Source organism: Sceloporus undulatus, chromosome 6 (assembly GCF_019175285.1).
Source record: "Sceloporus undulatus isolate JIND9_A2432 ecotype Alabama chromosome 6, SceUnd_v1.1, whole genome shotgun sequence".
Taxonomy (NCBI): domain Eukaryota; kingdom Metazoa; phylum Chordata; class Lepidosauria; order Squamata; family Phrynosomatidae; genus Sceloporus; species Sceloporus undulatus.
The window spans coordinates 162,019,900-162,038,924 of NC_056527.1; the positions used below are offsets into that span (position 1 = coordinate 162,019,900).

At 40.1% G+C, this 19,025-nt stretch overlaps 1 protein-coding gene across 7 annotated transcripts in view; it reads right to left on the reverse strand.

Annotated features, from left to right (window-relative positions):
- ZFAND6 (zinc finger AN1-type containing 6) overlaps positions 1-19,025 on the reverse strand; it is a 66,546-nt gene that overhangs the window by 5,276 nt on the left and 42,245 nt on the right. For 5 of the 7 annotated variants that reach the window (XM_042472211.1, XM_042472207.1, XM_042472210.1 and 2 more), the window contains exons 2-5: positions 15,687-15,857; positions 14,647-14,758; positions 13,108-13,214; positions 6,084-6,302 (exon numbers count right to left, since the gene is read on the reverse strand). In XM_042472211.1, coding sequence (XP_042328145.1) covers positions 6,084-6,302; positions 13,108-13,214; positions 14,647-14,758; positions 15,687-15,840 — 592 coding nt within the window. In that variant the 5' untranslated portion in view covers positions 15,841-15,857. The remainder of the gene's footprint in view (positions 1-6,083; positions 6,303-13,107; positions 13,215-14,646; positions 14,759-15,686; positions 15,858-19,025) is intronic. The other 2 variants (XM_042472212.1, XM_042472213.1) reach the window with 2 other exon arrangements.

Below are 19,025 nucleotides of genomic sequence, written 5' to 3' on the forward strand. Positions count from 1 at the left end.
CTGCTCTGACACTTCTGAATCAGCCAATGAAGAATATGAGGAACGCAGTTCTTAAAGATGCTGCTACAGGAGCAGACAAAAAGGAATTTGCAGTTTTGACAGGAAGTTCCTTATATAGGTGCACTGGAGGTGGTTGGCGCTGCCACCCAGAAGTTTATGTAATGCTCTAACATTCCAAATGATGCACTGCGCAAATACATGTGTGTAAGTCACAGAGACCACAAAGAAGAAAGCCATTTACACAAAACAATTAGAACCTCAAAAATTATGATGTTCAGTCCCACTCATTGAAAATGTATTCAAATATCTATTCATATCTGGTGTCCTAGTGCAGTGGATCTCCAATTCCAGAAATCCAGCCAGCATGAACAATGGTCAGGGAATTTTAGTCCTATATCATCTGGAATCACTGGAGTTTAAAAGGGGAGTCGGGGCAGCAAAGGAGAAAATGAGGAAAAGGCCAGAGAGGGCAAGGAGGGGTGAAAGGATCAGAGAGGAAGGACTGGAACCCCCAGAGCCATGGCGGGGAACTGGGGATGGGGATGTGCCAAGTGGCTATTGCTGAGGGGCTGGAAGAAACCCCAGCCAATTTTGGAAGAGCAACACTGCCAGATCCTGGGATCCCACCAGGAAGCCAGCAAATGCCCCCAGGTGAAGGGAAACTGGTGGAACACATTCACATATGTACACATTAGTGGTGGTGGTTGTGGAGGAGACAGAAACTATTGCTTCTTATTTTGAATGACATCACTGTGTATCTTCAAATGGCAGCAAACACTGTGGCTTCAAAGTTACAGGTTCCTTGGTCATTCCTCTATGATTGTTTGGCTGTGCTTGCCTTGGAGACGGGTTATGAGGCCTGCTCAGTACTAACATTGAGAACCAACAGTAACAGAGAGATGAAAAGTTGCTGACCTCCATTTTACTTCTCTTTAAACTATCCACTCACAGGCCATCTAAGCCCCATTTTCTTTTCTCATAGTCTAACTATTCTGCAAGTACAAGATCCCACCACACCTTAGAAGCTAAGCAGAATCAAATCTGGTTAGTAGTTGGAAGGGGACCATGAAAGCACACCGGGTGCTGCAGGCTATATTTCAGAGAAAGGCAATGGCAAACCACCTCTGAGTATTTCTTGCCAAAGAAAAACCTGACAAATTTATTGATCTCTATAAGTCCTTGTTAACACCAGGAAAATGCTGCTATTAAAACTGGGACCATTTGCAGGCAAAGTAGGAGGCTGCTCACTGAGTTCTGGACAGTTTTCTTGCACATACAGCAGAGATCAAAAGAATCACATTTGTGTTTCTCAAACAGCCCCAGAGCCATGCTCAAATGTCACACAGTAAAAGTAGAGAAGAAGCAAGTTTACTAGGTGCCACAAGACTTTCTTCTCTCATTTCTCTCCATACTGTGTGAACTGGGCCCAGCAACGGCGAAGCAGTGCAATTTTAACACGTTTTCCAATTTTGATTTAGCAAGGCTGAACTTTTCTTCTACTAGAATGCTGTTTTCTTTGCTAAAGATATTCAATGCACTGGAGTCAAAGCCAAAAAAGAATACCAATAATTCTGGACCCATCCTACATTCTGCAACTTTCCTGTAGAACAGAAAACACAGAGCCTGTATATCAGAGGTGAAGAACCTATGGCTCCACAGATACTGTGGGATTTGATCAGCTTCAGCCAGCATGGCCAGGGCTTAGGGGTAATGGGAGTTATAGTCCAATACCTGGGAGGCCACAACCATCCCAAACCTGTTCTATGTAGTCCTATATTGGCGGTGGGAGAAAAGAGCCAAATGTCAGCAGGACAGTTAATGACCAACATGTTTCAGGAGAAAGAATAAGGCTTGCCTTTGTTAATATACAATGCAGGCAGTCCCTGATTCAAATCTTGACAATCCGCTTTCTCTGAGCCTCAGTGCCCCACATCTGCAATACGGGGGAACAATAATACCAACATATCTACAGCATTGCTTCAGGATTACAAGACAATGTATGTGAATCATTCTGAACACTTAGAAAAGAACCATATACAGTAAATGTGTTACTGCTATCATTTGTTATTGAGTGCAAAAATAAGACACACAGCTGACCAGTAGACAAATTATGGTGGCAATAAAGCACATATATTAAACTAATCACCTATCTAAGAAATGTATGAGTATGCATGAATTTTCCTATGTTTGGCACACCTAGATGCAGGCTTTTTAAAAATTTAGGGGGAAAAAAGGTGTATCTGTCCAAACAATGGACTTAAATATCTTATTTCTTGTCTTCCTTACTTGTTTAGCCCCAGTGATCACTGAAAACCAAGGCTTCCCTGAAGTTACTGGATCTTTCTTCATCTCTCACCACTGGATAGGATGACTAGGACTGGCAGGAGTTGCAGTCCAACAACATTTGGAGGGCCACAAGTTGCCTGCTCCTATGTTAAACCAACAGCAGGTCAACCTTTAACAATTACTGCACTTTAACTACACCAGTATTTCTTTATGAATGGCATATGAGTTCTATTCAAAACACTGGCCTAGTTCAGGTACAGCAATTCTGAGCTAAACTAATATCATTTGTGAGACCTCAAATCTTGTGTCTTCAGACTTTGAAGACTAATTTTATGGAAAGTAGATATAAGAATATTCCTAAAGAAGAATGAGTTTTGGAAACCAGTTGAGAACATCATGCATTATAGGTTACATCATAAGCTATATGAGATCCAGAGAGATAAATACTTGTTTTTCTATAGCTGACATGAATGACAGGGATAAAATTATATATTTATTGCCTAGTCAAATTAAATTGGACTTGATGTGCAGTGAAAGCAGCCCATCTCAGAATTGCCCATGGGAATAATTGAGATTGTTTCTCATAAAAAATGTGGATGCAATCAATGTATTCGTAATGTTTTGTATTTGTATATTGTATTCTTGATATTTTGATACATTATTCAATACTTTTGTTTAAACCTTCTCTTTTTATGTTTTATTGTATTGTTTTATTACTATTGATTTTTTAGCTATAACCAAACTTTAATTATGCCTAATAATGGTAACATTACAATTTGCATCATAATAATAACATTGGAAATTGGAAACCACAAGTGCGCCCGTGACCATTCCTCCTGACATTTAAGTTTCTTGGGAGAGAGGAGATAGGACTTTGCATAGAAACATGTACAATCATGTGAACTGGCATTTTTGCCCGAACGTTGATTTAGCACCTTCATGAGAATTAAGCCCATATGGACAAGAAGGCTTTATCAATAAGAGGGATATATCAAGGTGTATAAAGAGAGAAAGAAATAATCTAACAGGTTTAAATTCAGCTGCTAGCAGAGTCAACTGTTGTACTCTGTACTAATATACTCTTAGACAGAATAACCATCTCCAACATGGTGCCCTTTTGCTCTGCTGACACGGAAATGAGAGGAACTGCAGTGCAGCACCACTGGAGAGCACTAGCCTGGGGAACACTGTCTAAAGTGCCTGAAGCAGGGCTGGGGGACCTCAGCCACTGGTTTTAAATCTAGTCTCATGGGTTTCCAAAGAGGGCCACAATATCCTCTGCATGGCACCATCACTGATGTTTGCCCAGCGTTGGTACAGACTTTCTGCCATTCTAAAAAGCCGGTATACCTTTCCTAAGGCTCAGTTCTTGGCAGTAAAAGCTTTACACTAAAATCATTTTTTACTTCAGTCCTACACAGGACTGAAACTGCATTTGGTCCTCGGTCTGAAGGAAGTCTCCCCATGCTTGGGATAAGACATGACTTGAATAATAAGCTTAAGACATTATGTACGTCTACACTATGTCCTGCTATAAGTGGGGTGATCTCTGCGGAGCACGGATCTACCTCTTCTGTTAATGCATCAGGATGAGCAACCTGCATGTAACCCTTGGAAGCTACCTGTGCAGGTTGAACTGACCCAGATACATCCCGCATGGTGCAGAGGCCATTTGCTTCCCACCAACCATGCCATCAATGTCCCATCAACCGAATGAACTGGATGGATAGTTAAATCAAGAAAATCCTGAAGAAAAGTAGAAGACACCTTGACCAAGACTCAAAGGGAAGAACTGTACAATGTGTTCTCTGCAGCCAAAAGTGTTTTGGGATGTTCATTTCTTTGTAAAATAACAAAACAACCTCCTCTCCTTAACAGCTGTAGAAAGACCACAGCTCAGTGTTAAACTGCAAGCTTACCATGCTGAAGGAACCAGTTTTGATCCCTAGCATCTCCATTTTCAATAGGATTAAGTACTGAGGAATGTGATAAGAATTCAGACTCTGAAGTCACTGGTCAGTGCTAAGTTAGATAGACAAAAGGTATACTGTATTGATGTGTACTGTAAAAATATACAGTAGTCTGTACAGTAAAGCATAGGCACTCTTAAAAGTGCTGAGGCTGGATGACCATCTGCCAGGAAAGCTGTAGTTGCATGATTCCTACATGTAGCTGGGCACTGAATTAGAAGACTTCCTTGTACCCTTCTAACTCGAAAATGCTATGGTTCTGTGAGAAAGCATCTCACATGAGGTAAGGCATCTAAAGTAGCTCTTTTAATTCTGGCTATTGATCCTATTTGTTTTTCTGTGTTCAGAAATGCATCTTTCCTTTTATTCAATAATACAGTAAGATTCATGCTGGCATGTGTTGATGACAAGAAAAGAGAGAGAAAGAAAGAGAGAGAGAGAGAGAAAGAGAAAGAGAAAGAGAAAGAGAGAGAGAGAGAGAGAGAGAGAGAGAGAGAGAAACACACTACATCACAAAATCCCACAACCAACAGCAAGCACATTTGGAAAAAAAATGAATGCTTGGAAAGCAAGAAGGGTGCAATTTAGTGGTCAAGGCATTTGCTATTTTGTCTGCAACAGTCATGTTCTTTTTGGAACAGCAAGAAGTTGAAAGATTTGAGGCTGCAAAAGAAAGGCATGAATACAAAAATATTAAGAAATTATTTGAACAGAATGACGACATAGGAGAGAGAGAGACAGAAACAGTTGAATACAAAAACATGTAGAAAAGATTGTAAAGTGGTAAGAAGATTGGGTATACTCTTTTAGATGGTAATTCGATGAGAACCGCTTAAAACCCTGTGGGCACATGTAAAAAAATTATCAGAAACAAAGAAAAAGACATTTGCAAATAAAGAGAACAACATCCAGACCAAAAGTAGAGGGGTGGAGGAATGCAGAAGGAAATGAGTGTATGATTAAAAAGTGTTTGAGGTCAAGCTCTATTTATGATCCATACTATTTAACACTTTTGAATTTCTATTCATTCAAGTGTAAAAATTAAAACACAGGTAGCTAGATCTCTGCCTGTGAAACCATTGGTTTACAGACCTATATTTGTCCCATCTGTACCTTCTGAGAACTAGATGCTTCTAGTCTCTATTTTACCTGATTTATAAGCCAGTGTTTCCCAAACATTTGGTACCTCTGGCATGGGACCTCCCCAGTTCACCCTGCCCCACTATTAAGCCTTCATGTTTGTTTAGAAACACACATTTATGAGTGCGCAGTGAACTTACAGAACAATGGGGCAGACATCCTCCCTATGAATTCAGGAAGACATAGATCCCTTTTTGCCCACTCAGGCAAAGTTGTGGGATGGGACTGAACTTTCTTGATATCTCTGATGCTCCTGGGATTTGTCTGTTGTATCCTAGGCATATGCAGGGATGGGAAACGTGTGCATATCCCCCGCCTCCCGCTAGACTGCAAATGCCTGACATTCATAATATTGGCTGAGTGGGCTAGGAGTTGCAATTCAACAATATGTGAAGGGCCCATTCCTGCTCCCCTGGAAATCAAGGAGATGTGGAGTGTTTTAACCACCTTCTTTTGAAATATATGGCTATTGACAGTGGTAGGGAGATGGGCAGGTGAGAAGGAAGGAAGGAAGGAAGGAAGGAAATGAAACATGTGATGGAGAGATCAGTGTTAATGTGGACATCCCTGCCTCATCCAATATAATGTCTCTTTCCCCCCCTCAAGGCATGCTCCAGCCCTTCTCGTGGCACATTTATGAGCTGGGAATCACTGTTATAGCTACCATTAACAATGAAACACACTTACCTACTGTGTTTAGCGTTACATCTGTATCACTCTTCGTTTTCACTCTTGAGCTCTCATCCGGGAAATCGGGATCATCTATATTATTTTCTACGCTTGCGTCATAATCGCACTCTGTTTCTGAGCCCCTGGTAGTGTCAGGTAAATCTGAGTTATCCATCGACAATTCCTCTCCGGTACTGTCTATTGAAATTGTCTCGGCAAGGTCCACTGATGTTGATTCTATTTGTTCAATGGGATATGTATTTTAGGGATGTATTATTTTGGGTTTTTTTTTGTTTTGTTTTTTTAAAAAGCAAATATGTTGTGTACACAGTTTTAAAATTATTTGCATTTCTTTACTGTTAAACAGGTGTGTCTGTGTTTTTTCAACCGCTTTCATTGTACAGCTACAACAATGCAGAGCTTATCAACTCTGCAAACACATCAAGAATATGGCTGTATTACTAAGTGAAGAAGGATTGTTTAGCAAGGGATGAGATTTTGACCTGCTCTGTTATAATTAGAAACAGAGAACAGGAAAGGTATTAGGAATAGAGAAGAAAGAAGGGCCGGTATAAAGATATGAATGTTGTTTTTGTTACTTCAAAGTAGCTTGGGGAAAAGGTCTTCTATCTCTATCCTGGCCCTCCCCCATTTTTAGCTCTACCATTGTGTTGCCAAAGTGTATGGGGAATTAAAATGAAGATCCTTCTAGCACAGAGGAAATTGCAACTGAATGAACACTGAAAAGGGGAGAATATCAGAAACACAATTTAATATACAAGAAAGGCACAATGGAGAGCATTTTAAAATATATATATTGCCTTTAAGCAGAGCTGGGAAAAGTTTCTTTTCTAGATTATAGTTCCCACTACAGTATCTCCTAGCCTGCATGGCTGCTGGAAACTGTAGTTCAAATAAGGATTACTTTTCTAGCACTGTTTCTAAAACAAGGGAGCACACTGGCAAACTGCTGTGATATCTGAAAGTATGTAAAAAAATCTATGCATTCTACTTCATGCATTAAACACTTTGAAAACTTTGTTAAAGGTAACACATAAATGTGTCAAATAAAACTGCCCCACCGCCCCACAATACTAAAAGTAAGATGTCCACAAGTAGCTTATGATATATGAAAGCCCACATATTCCTTTGCTGAATGAATGCACATGTGGTGGACAGACTGGAAAGCTGTTGTCGGTCATGGTCTCCCTATGTACATACACACAGCAAAGTGTACATCAGTAATGCTGGCAGGTGAGCCACATAGGTGGAACTGCTTCCTATTAAGGAGACAAAAGTTGCCTTTCCAGAAGACTTATTCTTAGGCCACATTGAAGGATCTGTTCACACAAACCAAATGGAATGCTAAGAATGAATTGTCCAAAATCCCACCTCCAGGGATTTGGGGTACTGGTGGTTAATTCAATTGGTAGTGAATGTATAAGACTCAACTTTAGCCCTTGTTACCTCCAGTTTAAATGCACAAATTTAAGCTATCTGGAGAAAGATCATGCAGAGTGACTTCTAATCAGTTAGATTAGATACTATTACACTAAATAAAGGATTGCAAACATGTGCTCCTTAGGGCTGCAAATCCTACCAGCTAACAAGGAAAGATTATTCGAGCTGCGGTTCAAGAACATCTGGAGAATCACACATTGCTTACTTGTGGGCAACATGGACCATGGGTTAATCTAGTTCAGTACTATGTTTTCTTACTTGCAGGATCTTGGGCAGATCTTTCCCATCACCTGTTACTTCATCCTGTTTTAAATGAAAATGCCAGGGACAGAGCCTTGGACCTTTTTCATACAAAGCATATGCTCTGCCATTGAACTATGGTTGGAACAAGCAGGCATCAGTTATCTTCGACCCAAAGCCACACTTGATATACTGCCACAAGGTTCACAAGAATGCAAACGTATAGGTGGAATTGCAAGCTAAAGCATTTTCCACATACGTAATGTCACATGAATCAACATTTCAACATATCCAACTACACAGCTTTAGAACTCATGCAGGACACAACAGTATATTGTCTAGGTGAACAGTGAATATTTATGGCTCTAATCCATGTAATCATATTGTCCCAGGTAAAATGTACATCAAACGTTTCATGTATCTTCAGATATTGCTGCTACACAAAATTCATGGCTGGCATTCAATCTCGCATTTTCAGATTTGTAACCTAGAGTTATGGATTCTGTATTCTGTACGTCTATGTTCTCTTACTATATTCTTATTATAGTATTCTTACTATGTACTCTTTACTTACTATAAGTAAAGGCTCACCTGAAGAGCCAGACTGGGCAAAGGAAGTTCATTCAGCCTCTGATCAGGGCACAAGGAGAAGGATGTTTCCACTTCCTCCTATTAGTGAGCAGAGCTGCAACAATCAGAATCAGGATCCCTGTTGTAACCCCTTGTTGTAGTCTTGCTAATAGTTGAAGGAGAAAGGAAATGTCCTCCTCCTTGTGCTCTAATCAGAAGCAGAAGCTTTGCTCAATCTGACTGCTGGCTCTTATAGTGGGGGAAGGGCAGGCCAGAAGACATTACAATGGGACCTTGGTATCTGCAGGGGATCAGTTCTAGACCCCTCTGCGGATACCAAAATCCATGGATGCTCAAGTCTCATTGTCCTCAATGGCGGCATGTGCATGCGGCCATGCCGCCACGCCAGGTGAAGCCCCATTGTCACCACTGGAAACAATGGAGGATGTCCCTAATTGCAGCACAGCCACAGGCATATGCTGCCATTGGGGACAACACAGCTTGCTGCCCGCTGATGCACAAATCCCTGGATAACAAGACCGTGGACACTGAGGTCCCACTGTAATTATGCAAACGTACTCAGTGTAGATTAGAACATTGGTGTACACCTTTAAAATATGAGAATATGTTAGGCTGTAATGGAGGAGAGAAGGGAAACATGCTTCATGAGATGCTCCCTTCCATCATCTGTTGCCAAACAGCAGCCATTCATCAGGTTGCAAAAGAAAGAGGAATGGAAGAACACCTGGACCACTGAATGGTTCTGTTGGAAAGCAAAAAACATTGAGATCCTTGTGTCACTGAACTCTTTCCATTCCAACTAAGCATTTCTCCTTTCATCTGCCTCCCGGTCTCTTCTCTTTCTGTGTCATATTTTTGAGATAGGAAGCTGGAGGGCCTAGACTCTCTAGTTACTCATCTTTGTAAGTCAGTCTGGAGGCTTCTTCAGCAGACGTGTGTGTATAGTGGTGGTGGGGGGCACATTAAATGATGAAAAAGATATGTGGACCAGATAGACATAATGAAAGAACTGGATCATCAGTTCATAAATTTTATCTTAAAATGTGGACAATGTTTGGCTGTAGTCAAGACCTGAATGAATAAGTAATTGGGTGAAATGACCAATGAACTCTGAAGATAAAGGTATGGCATTCCTTTTGGCCAAGCTTGTTTCAGTTTGCTTAGTCTTTCTGCTCCCTTTATTTTTTTCTTATCTTGGGTTTATAACCTAGCTTTCCTCAACAAAAAGCTGAGCAGTATTGTGAGAAAGGTTGCTTAATGCAAGCATGCCTCCCAATCTACAACGTGCCCCTTGTACATCAAGAGCGTCTTCCATTTTTCTGTGTGTGTTTTGTATGTTCATCTGCTTGTCTTTGTGTATTTGAGGAGTAAAGTGGGGCCCCCTTGGGCATTCTCTATACTACATGCTGTATCTAATACACTAAAACCAAATAGGCCCTTGTAACTTGAGAAGTCATATCTGGTTATGGTGACACATGCCTTGATTACAACCCATTTGAACTACTGTAATGGGTTCTATATGGGGATGCCTTTGGAAACTGTTTGCAAACTCCAATGGGTCTAAAATGCTATGGCCAGGCTGTTGACCAGGGCTGGTTACATGGGCTGTGTAACTCCTCTATTGAAACAGCTTCAGCAAAGAAAAGTGGGGTATAAATTAAATTTGCCTACATTCTTCAGGTGATTTGTCACATTGGCACTTTGTTTGTTGCATATTTATAGATGGCATGTCCAGTCTGCTGTAAGTGTTCTGTCTTGATGAAGACCAACTACAATTTAAAAGGAATCAGGTAGTAGGGGATGAGAAAGATTCTGCTGGAGACCCTGGAAAACCACTGCCTCTCAGAGTACTCTAGATGGACAAAAGAATCTAACCCGGTATAAGGCACCTTTCTTTCATTTCACTTCAATAAATGTACTCTCAAATCTGTGTTTTAATATGCAGGAAAGTAAAAGTCGAGATGGTAATCAAGTAAAAGCTTGTACTATGTAGCCACTTCACTGCAAAGTATAAGAACAAGAGCTGCCATACTGGATCAGAGCAAAGGTCTATCTGTTCCAGCATTTTGTTCATACAAGGGCCATAAACATTGCTTTTTCACAACTACAGATTCCAGTTCAACTGCCACAATTCCATCCTATGGAATCCTGGGATATATAGTTTCAATGAAGCACCAAAACCCTCTGCCAGATAATTCTGAAATTATAATCTCAGGATTCTGTAGGATGCAACCATGGCAGTTAAAGTGGGATCAAAATGTGTAGCATATTATAGACCTCCAAAGGGCATAAATGCATCCTCCATGCCATGTTACACAGCAACTGACATACAGAGGCCTACTATCAGCAGTGATATATAGCCATCCTAATTAATTGTCACTGCTCATCTAACCTCCATGAATTTATCTAATTCAGTTTTAAAGGCTTCAAGGTAGAAAGCCATCACATCTTCTTCTGGTAGTAAGTCCCACAAGTTAAACTACATGCTGCATGAAACAAGCAATCAATGCACCAATATAAAGAGAACAAGTAAAATGGAGGAGAGATTCCCTTACAAGGGATTTGTAGGCAAGATGCCTTGCTATGTTCTAGAATGGTGATGAGGAATGGGTTGCCCCCCTTTTAGAAGCTGTTGGCCTTATAACTCCCATCATCTGACATTAAAGCTACACCTGATGACAGCTACAATTCAACAACTACCTGAATGGCTACACATTCTCCATCTGGGTTCTAGTGACTTGAAAGAAAAGAAGAGTACTGTTTGCCATTTCTAGGACACATGGCAATTTGAAGAGTGCTCTTTGTTATCTTAAGGCCCTAGATCTTAACTGTGCAAACCGTAACTTGTTTCACTTGCAAGCCATCGGCAATGGTTCCCCAACAGCATAAATAAGCAGATTGTGGCGGATCATCCATCATGACAACAAGCAAAAGTGCTCACACTTAAAGTTCCAACAGCATCTTTTAAAAACAATAACTATCATGCTTTTGAATTATGGAACTTCTCAAAGAATGCCATACACACTCAACACAGGCATAAATGACTCTTGAGCACAGACCATGTATCTGTGTAAAGTTATACAAGATAGCATTGTAAGAGTATTAAATGCACGTTTTAGAGGTACTGTACAGTGCAATGTAAAGTTTTGGAACCCATTCCCTTTTTAATATCACATTTGAAATAAGTTCTGCCAGTCTCGCTTCATCTTTCTTGTCTGAAGCACACAGAGATGCTCCTGGAGGACATTGCCAGTAGAACATCAACTCACTTCCATATAGTTTTTTTTTTAAAAAAATAATTTTTATAGCTTAAAAATGATCACACATAAAAGCAGAAAATTAATAAATCCAGTGTCAATGAGAAGGAGTGTGTTGATGTTCTTCTGGCATAAAATCACATAAATTTATTAGCCTTTAAGATGCCCTGCGGCAAAACATCAACCTCTTGAGATTTATGTTATGTTCAGCACAGTTGACAGAATGCCCTGAGACTCTTCTGCAGAGAAATACAGCTTGACAAACTAAGCTTTCTTCTAATGAAACCTGAAGGCATGACTACTTACTTGTGCAGCTAAAACAGGGGGGAAAGTGAATGCCAGTTAAGCAAGGCAAATGAAACTGGGGTTCTCATGTGTGGAGAGAGAAGCTGGGCAAGCCTGGTTAGAGCCAGTCAATCACAGCCTTCAGAATGTTTTGAAGCATATGGGTCCCCCCATCCACCATATATATAACCTGGAGGCTTGTCATAGAAGAGTTAGTTAGGGCAGTCAGAGACAGAGAGAAGACCAGTTAGGAAGAGAGGAACTGATAAAGATATTAATAGGAGCTGGAAATGTGGAAAGAGTTCAGGGAGTTCATGCTTAACTAATAAATCTTTGTTTTGTTTTCTACAGCTGTCCCTTATGTTTTCCTGTAAGAAGTGAAAGGGAGAACTGGTAACGCTTTATCACACTGAACCCACTGATCAACACAGCCACTTGTCCAAAACAGTCATCACCTTGAGGTCTAAGTACCAGATTCAGGCGGGGATCTTCAGGGCAAAGGGTCAAGGTAAGTGACAGGATCCCTGGGGTGGGACCTGTAGGGTCAGCCTGGATACCCATTCGGTCACATCATTAAACAAAATGGATGTCTTACAAACATAGAAGTGCATGATCTTAATCCTGGTATGGTCAGACTAAAACAAGAAATCACAAACTCAGTTTGGGAATCAAAAGGTGCAGGTAGACAAAGGATGAGATTTGCTTCTTATTAGTTTAACTCTGAAGTTAAGATTTATTTCCTGGTAACACAGAACTACCCAGACCTATCTATTTATATCTCTTCAAAATATGTACAACGTGGTGCTAGTAAAGGAGAAAAATTCCAACACACTGAATTCTGCTTTTCCCTTTAGCATGATCATTATCACTGTTGTTTTAAGATTCTTGTCACCACTGAGCACATGTAATTCTTGGAAAGTTCAGGCAGACGTTCCACAGAACAAAACTGTATCATGTCCACAATTTAGGAGGCCCTGTTGGTGTTGCAAGGCTTGTTCATTTTAACTCTGGCTTGATGCAACTTATTTTATTTTATTCTGTGATAGCCAGCACTGGAGACTTTTTGTGAGCCAGCAATAAATCAAATAAGACAACAATGGCTTTTGTAAAACAACAACAACGTTGTTCTTAGGCAATGCAGGAACACATAAAGCAAACAAACAAAAGAAAAAAGACAGTGAAGGCATTTAATTTGCTTATATACTAACCTTGCACATCTTCTCTTTCAGGTCCTGTTTTATCCACTATGGCTGTACTTTCCACTTCACATGTTGCTACAGATTCTGCTAAGAGCGTTGATGGGCTTGACACAGGGCTGGAAGGAGGAAAAATTTCCTTCAATGGTAGTAAGGCATTGCTAACGAATAACAAAAATGTAATGCTAGCAGTTAGCTTTATAACTGATGCCAGCCTCTGATAACTAGCTAATTGCTTCACATTACTAATGCATTACTAATACATTAGTTTTGCATTTAAAAAAAAATAAAGTAATAAAAATGCCATAAAATATCCTAACATGTTACTCTAATGAAACTTGGTATTCATTAGTCAAAATATAATATTGGAAGATAATGATACTGGCATACTTCTGTTTAAAAATCAACAAGTAATGTTGTTACTGTTAAGAAATAGTTTCCAAGTTCCAGTGTAGAGGGATATGTTGTTGTTGTTGTTTTAATTTATACTTTTATAGAATAATGCCAGAGCAACTGAGGTCACAGTTCTAAAGACTTCTCAGAAGGGTTTAATATAATGGATCACAAAAGCCTGAATTCAAATTCCCATTCAGCCATGAAATCTCATGGGTAACTCTGGGCTAGTTGCTCACAGGATTGTTGTGAGACTAAAGAGTAGGAGAACTGTGTACTATACAACCCCAAGCTCCATGGAAGAAGCAGGATATCACTACCAAAATTGCTACCAAAGTCGGCCCTCTGTATCCACAGATTCGGCATCCACTGATTCAAGCATCCATGGCTTGGTTGTTTTTTTAAATCCCAAAAGCAAACCTTGATTTGGCCATTTTATATAATGGGCACCATTTTACTATGCCATTGTATTTAATGAGAGTTGAGCACCCATAGGGATCCTGGAACCAAACCCCAGCGGATACCAAGGGCCCACTGTTATTAACTTTTATTAAACCAATAAATTTGTATAATATTTGCAGTAAATAATATGGTTCCTGAAAGCAGTATACAAAGTACAACTCAAAAACTAAAGCAACGGTTAGATTTCAACACATCAATAAAAACATGAAAATACACACACATAACAATCCCATTAATTAAAACAGTTAAGAACAAGGGCTGAAAATACATTTCTTTGGCTGGACAGCTATCAAGAAAAACACTATAATGCATGATTTTAAAAATGTGTCCATTTAATATGGAGATTTTTTAGACCTGTGATTCCCACCTATCATTCCACATCCTAAAATGGTGAGAAATTACATTTTACTGTCTCAGGATTCACAGGTATTATATTCTTTTTATTTTACAGTTTTGAAATAACTATTTTAGTAGAAAAATGATGAGTGACGAAGTGTGTCTTTTAGAGTAAATGATGCAGACTGTTGGGGCCCTCTTCCCACTCGGGCTTTTTTGTCACATTAATAACACTAACATAAAAAATGTAGCCCAACAGCTGTAATCCACAGAATGACAGATTACTCAGATCCATAAAGTTACTGTTGCAAAGTTACAGGGACAATTACAATCGACTTCCCACCCCCAGTATACTCCTACCTTGGTTGCACTGGTGGTACAGGTGTAGAGTCTAGTGTTGATGGAGCGTCCTGGATGCTGCCTTCAGTGCATTGAACTGGTAAAGATTCAGCTAGGCTATTAACAGATGTTGCTGAAAGAAGAGGATCCAGTGTTAAAGACCAGAATTGGAAGTAAAAGCTACCTGTAGTTATTCCCCCACCCCTTAAAAAATAGGTACATTGGAACATAGAGGGCTGCCTTACAACTCAGAATTTTATTCTGTCTAGCCCAGTACTATCAACTCCTGACTGGCAGAAGCTCTCCGGTATTTCAGATAAGCTAAAGACAACAGAACAATGGAAGAAGATTGGAAGTTAATAAAAGATTATTGGATCAAAAAAAAAATATGACCAGGTCTTAAAGATACAGACACTTAAGGAAAAGCCAAGGAATAAATACTAACAACAATAAGAAGTTATCAATACTGTAATAACAAATGGAATAAATATAGGAAGATTGTTTATTATTAGGGAAAGAAGAAATCTGTAATAAAAAAGATAGGATTAAAGGAATATACAGCTGGTAAAGGAAGTTATTATAGTTCATCAATAAATATTATTTTCCTAGCAATTATATATACTACACACATAATTATCTTAAGCGAAAACTGATGAATGTATTAGATTTTGTAATTTTAGAATGATAATGAAAATGATGAAGTAAAATGAAGAAGAGAACAAGGGAGATTAAGATTAATAAAACAATGCAACAGAGAAGAAATACAGACGGTGATACTGAGCAATCAAAATGTACTCAAAATGAATGGTTAGAAAATATTCAAGTTACAAATACAGTCTATTGTGTGTTGATATTGATTTGTTATGTTTTATGTTCTCTGTTAATAATAGAGATATGTTTGTTGCTTTTAAAATGTGAAATGTAAATAAAATCCCAATAGTAGGCTAATGTGCCTCCCACATTGTGGATGGTAGGTCCTCAGGTGGGCAACAAGATCCTTTGGTGCCACTCTGCCTTGTGGGCTTCTGCATCTAGAAAAGGAAGATCAACTCTCCACTTACCTGATGGGCTAATTCTACCATTACTACCATTCTGCCGTTGAAGATGTTCTTTATAGCATACTGAACACATGCCGTTCGTACGAGGGTTTCCATAAAATCCGCATCCAGTGGAACAAAGCATAGGCACTTGGCTATGGTTGGTTTCTTGAGCCATATTCCTTTTCTAGTGACCTGAAACAAGGAATCGGTAATTCAGTGACTTCAGACTAATCTAAATTTTTGTATCGCCTTGACACATAAAGCCTGCAACAAGCTTGAACCCAGGGTACTTTATGAGACTAGTGTAACCTTGAAGAGCATGGCTTAGTGGTTTGAGTGTAGGACTAGGATTCTGGAGAACAGGGTCATGCCTTCTCAGCCCTAAAAAAAAACCCATGGTAAGTTCATCTTAGGTTCACCATTAAGTCAGAAATGACTTGAAAGCAAGCAGCAACAACAAGAACAATATACATAACTAGCCTCCACACAGTCACTGAATCATGCCACTGGAAGGGATTAACATGATGTCCAGCTGAATGTGCGCCTTAAGAGATGGTAATATATAAAATGGAGCAAATAATTACTTCCTGCTGTTGCAAGGACAATACAAAACAAGAACGAACTAGTGCAGGAGTGTCAACAGGGAACTTTTAAGGATCCTCAGAAACTTAACCAGGAATTGTTAAATGAATAAAGTATTAAGGGAGATGAGCTTTCTGGAAAAAGAGCTTGGTCCTTACTGCTCCAGATGTGCCTTTCATTCCTTATTGTTAAATAAAGTACAGCCATTCTGCTATATGAGAGTGAGCATGGCATAATGGTTTGAGTGTTGGACTGTATATTTACTATATTTATTTATATCTTACCTTTCTCCCAGTAATGGAATTCAATGTGGCTAACAACATATTTTAAAACAATGCAAAGCCACTAATACAAATATAAATATAAGACCTATTAAAAAGTGATTGAATAATTTACAAAGTTAAAGCATTAACCATTAACAACATTAAAAGATTAGGACTCTGAGAGATTAGGGTTCAAATCCCAGTTCTGCATTGGAAGCCGACTGGGTGATACTCTCCAGCCTCAAAGGAAAGGAATGAGAAAACCCTTGAACAAATCTTGCTAAGAAATCCCTGCAAAAGGGTTGCCATTGATCAGAAATGACATTAAGGCACCCGATCATGCTGTTATGATCTGAGGGCACTTTCCAGCCCTAGAACAGGGCCAGCTCCAAATGTGCACAGACCCTGCGCAAAGCATCCGTGAGTGCTGCTTTTTCCTATAGTGCCCTGGGAAAGGGCTACATCACAGGTGCTGTCAGAAATTAAAATGGTAGCAACTAGAAACTACTTGTCACTGTTGCTGTGTGCCTTCAAGTCATTTCCAACTTATGGTGACTCTAAGGCAAACCTATCATGGGGTTTTCTTGGCACAGTTGGTTCAGAGGAGGCTTGCCATTGCCTTCCCCCCCGAGGCCAAGAGAATGTGACTTGCTCAATGTTACCCAATGGGTTTCATGGCCAAGCTGGGAATCGAAACTGGTCTCCAGAGTCCTAGTTCAACACTCAAACCACTACGCCAAACTATTTATAGTTCTCATAATAACCCACAACAAATGCTACGACAGGGGTGTGATGCAAAATCAAAGTTGTCATTCCCAGGGGGCATCTACACTGTGGAAATAATGCAGCTAGACACCACTCTAAGTGCTGTAGCTCCAGACTATGGAATAATAGAATTTGTAGTTTTACAAGGTCTTCAGCCTCCTATGCCAAAGAGTGCTGAAACTGTGGCAGTTAAAATAATGTCTACCTGCATTATATCTACAGTGTAGAACTGATGCATCCCTAGACACTATGAGGAGCCAGCTGGTGGTCACTGTACCTGTGACTTGTCAAAGGCAACAGGACACACTATAGTGCTAGCAGCCAAGTGAAGATACTGTGAACCTATGCCTAGCACAGGGGTTCCCAAACTTAAATCTTCTGGGTGTTTTGAACTTCAACTCCCATCTTGGCTAAGAATCAGGAATTGTGGGCACTAAAACCCAAACTATCCCGAAGACCCAAGTTTGGGAACCACTGACTTGGCACATAGCACAGAATCTTCTACAAAAGGTTGTTGTTGTTGTGTGCCTCCAACTCATTCTTGACCTATGGCAACCATCAAGTGAATTTATCATAGGGTTTTCTTGGCATGGTTCTTTAGAAGGGGTTTGCCATTGTCCTCCTCTGAGGCTGAGAGAGTGTAACTCACCCAAGGTGCCCCAGTGGGTTTTTCTGCTGGAGCTGGGAATCGAACCCTGGTCTCCAGAATTGTCGTCCCAAGGCTCAAAGCACTACACCAGGAATGCTATTTAAGATCAGCTTGTATAGAAACTGCTCCCTGAAGGTAGAAAGTCTGGAAACTATAGCGCTAAGTGGATGACCGAATAATGAAATGTGATTTTTAAAAACAGCAGCTATGTAAAGGAAGTGTGTGTGTGTGTGTGTGTGGAAACACCAGCATATACACACAAACAGGAAGAACCCCTATGGAGGTGAAGATGCCACAACAGGAAAGACTGGATCCAGGGCAGGTTGAGCCAGCCTTCAATTTCTTGGAGGCTCAGGGGATGATTCAGCAAGCAGGGGAACAACAACTCTGGAGACATCTTCTGCCTTTTCAGAGTGTCAGGAGGTGTTTCGGTTTGAAAGGCAATTCAGATTAGGGTGAAAGGTGCTTCTAAGTAGGGTAATTAAAAGTCTATCAAGAAAAAGAACAAGGTGCACCACATTACAGAGGGACCAATGAGATGTTATCCATTAAAAGCAGGTAACTGTCTCTTGGATTTGACTCTCTTTTCAGTGTAAAGAAGCCTTAGATGAATGGGATGGTTGTACAGGGAAGCAAGAAGGCATATGAAATTGCTGCACATTTTGTCTTTTGGCCATCTGTCTACTGAGCAGCCACTTTTCCTTTTGAATATCCTATCTCTCTGTGTGTGTGTGTGTCTAAAAAACCTAAGGCAAATCGTTCATGGGGTTTTCTTGGCAAGATTCGTTCAGAGGAGGTTTGCCATTGCCTTTCCCCAAGGCTGAGAGCGTGTGACTTGCCCAAGATCACCCAGCAGGCTTCGTCCTATTCCAACATTCAAGCCACTATACCACACTGCACTCAGTTTTACACACACATACGTGCGACAACAGCACACTATGCTGTTACAGAACTATTATTCCACTTTAACTGCTATGCCTGCTTCATGTGGTATCCTGGGACTTGCAGTTTAGGGAGGGACATTTAGGATCCTCAGCTAGAGAACTCTTAAACCTTATTAAACTACAAATCCCAGAATGCCACAGGAGGCAGTCATAGCAG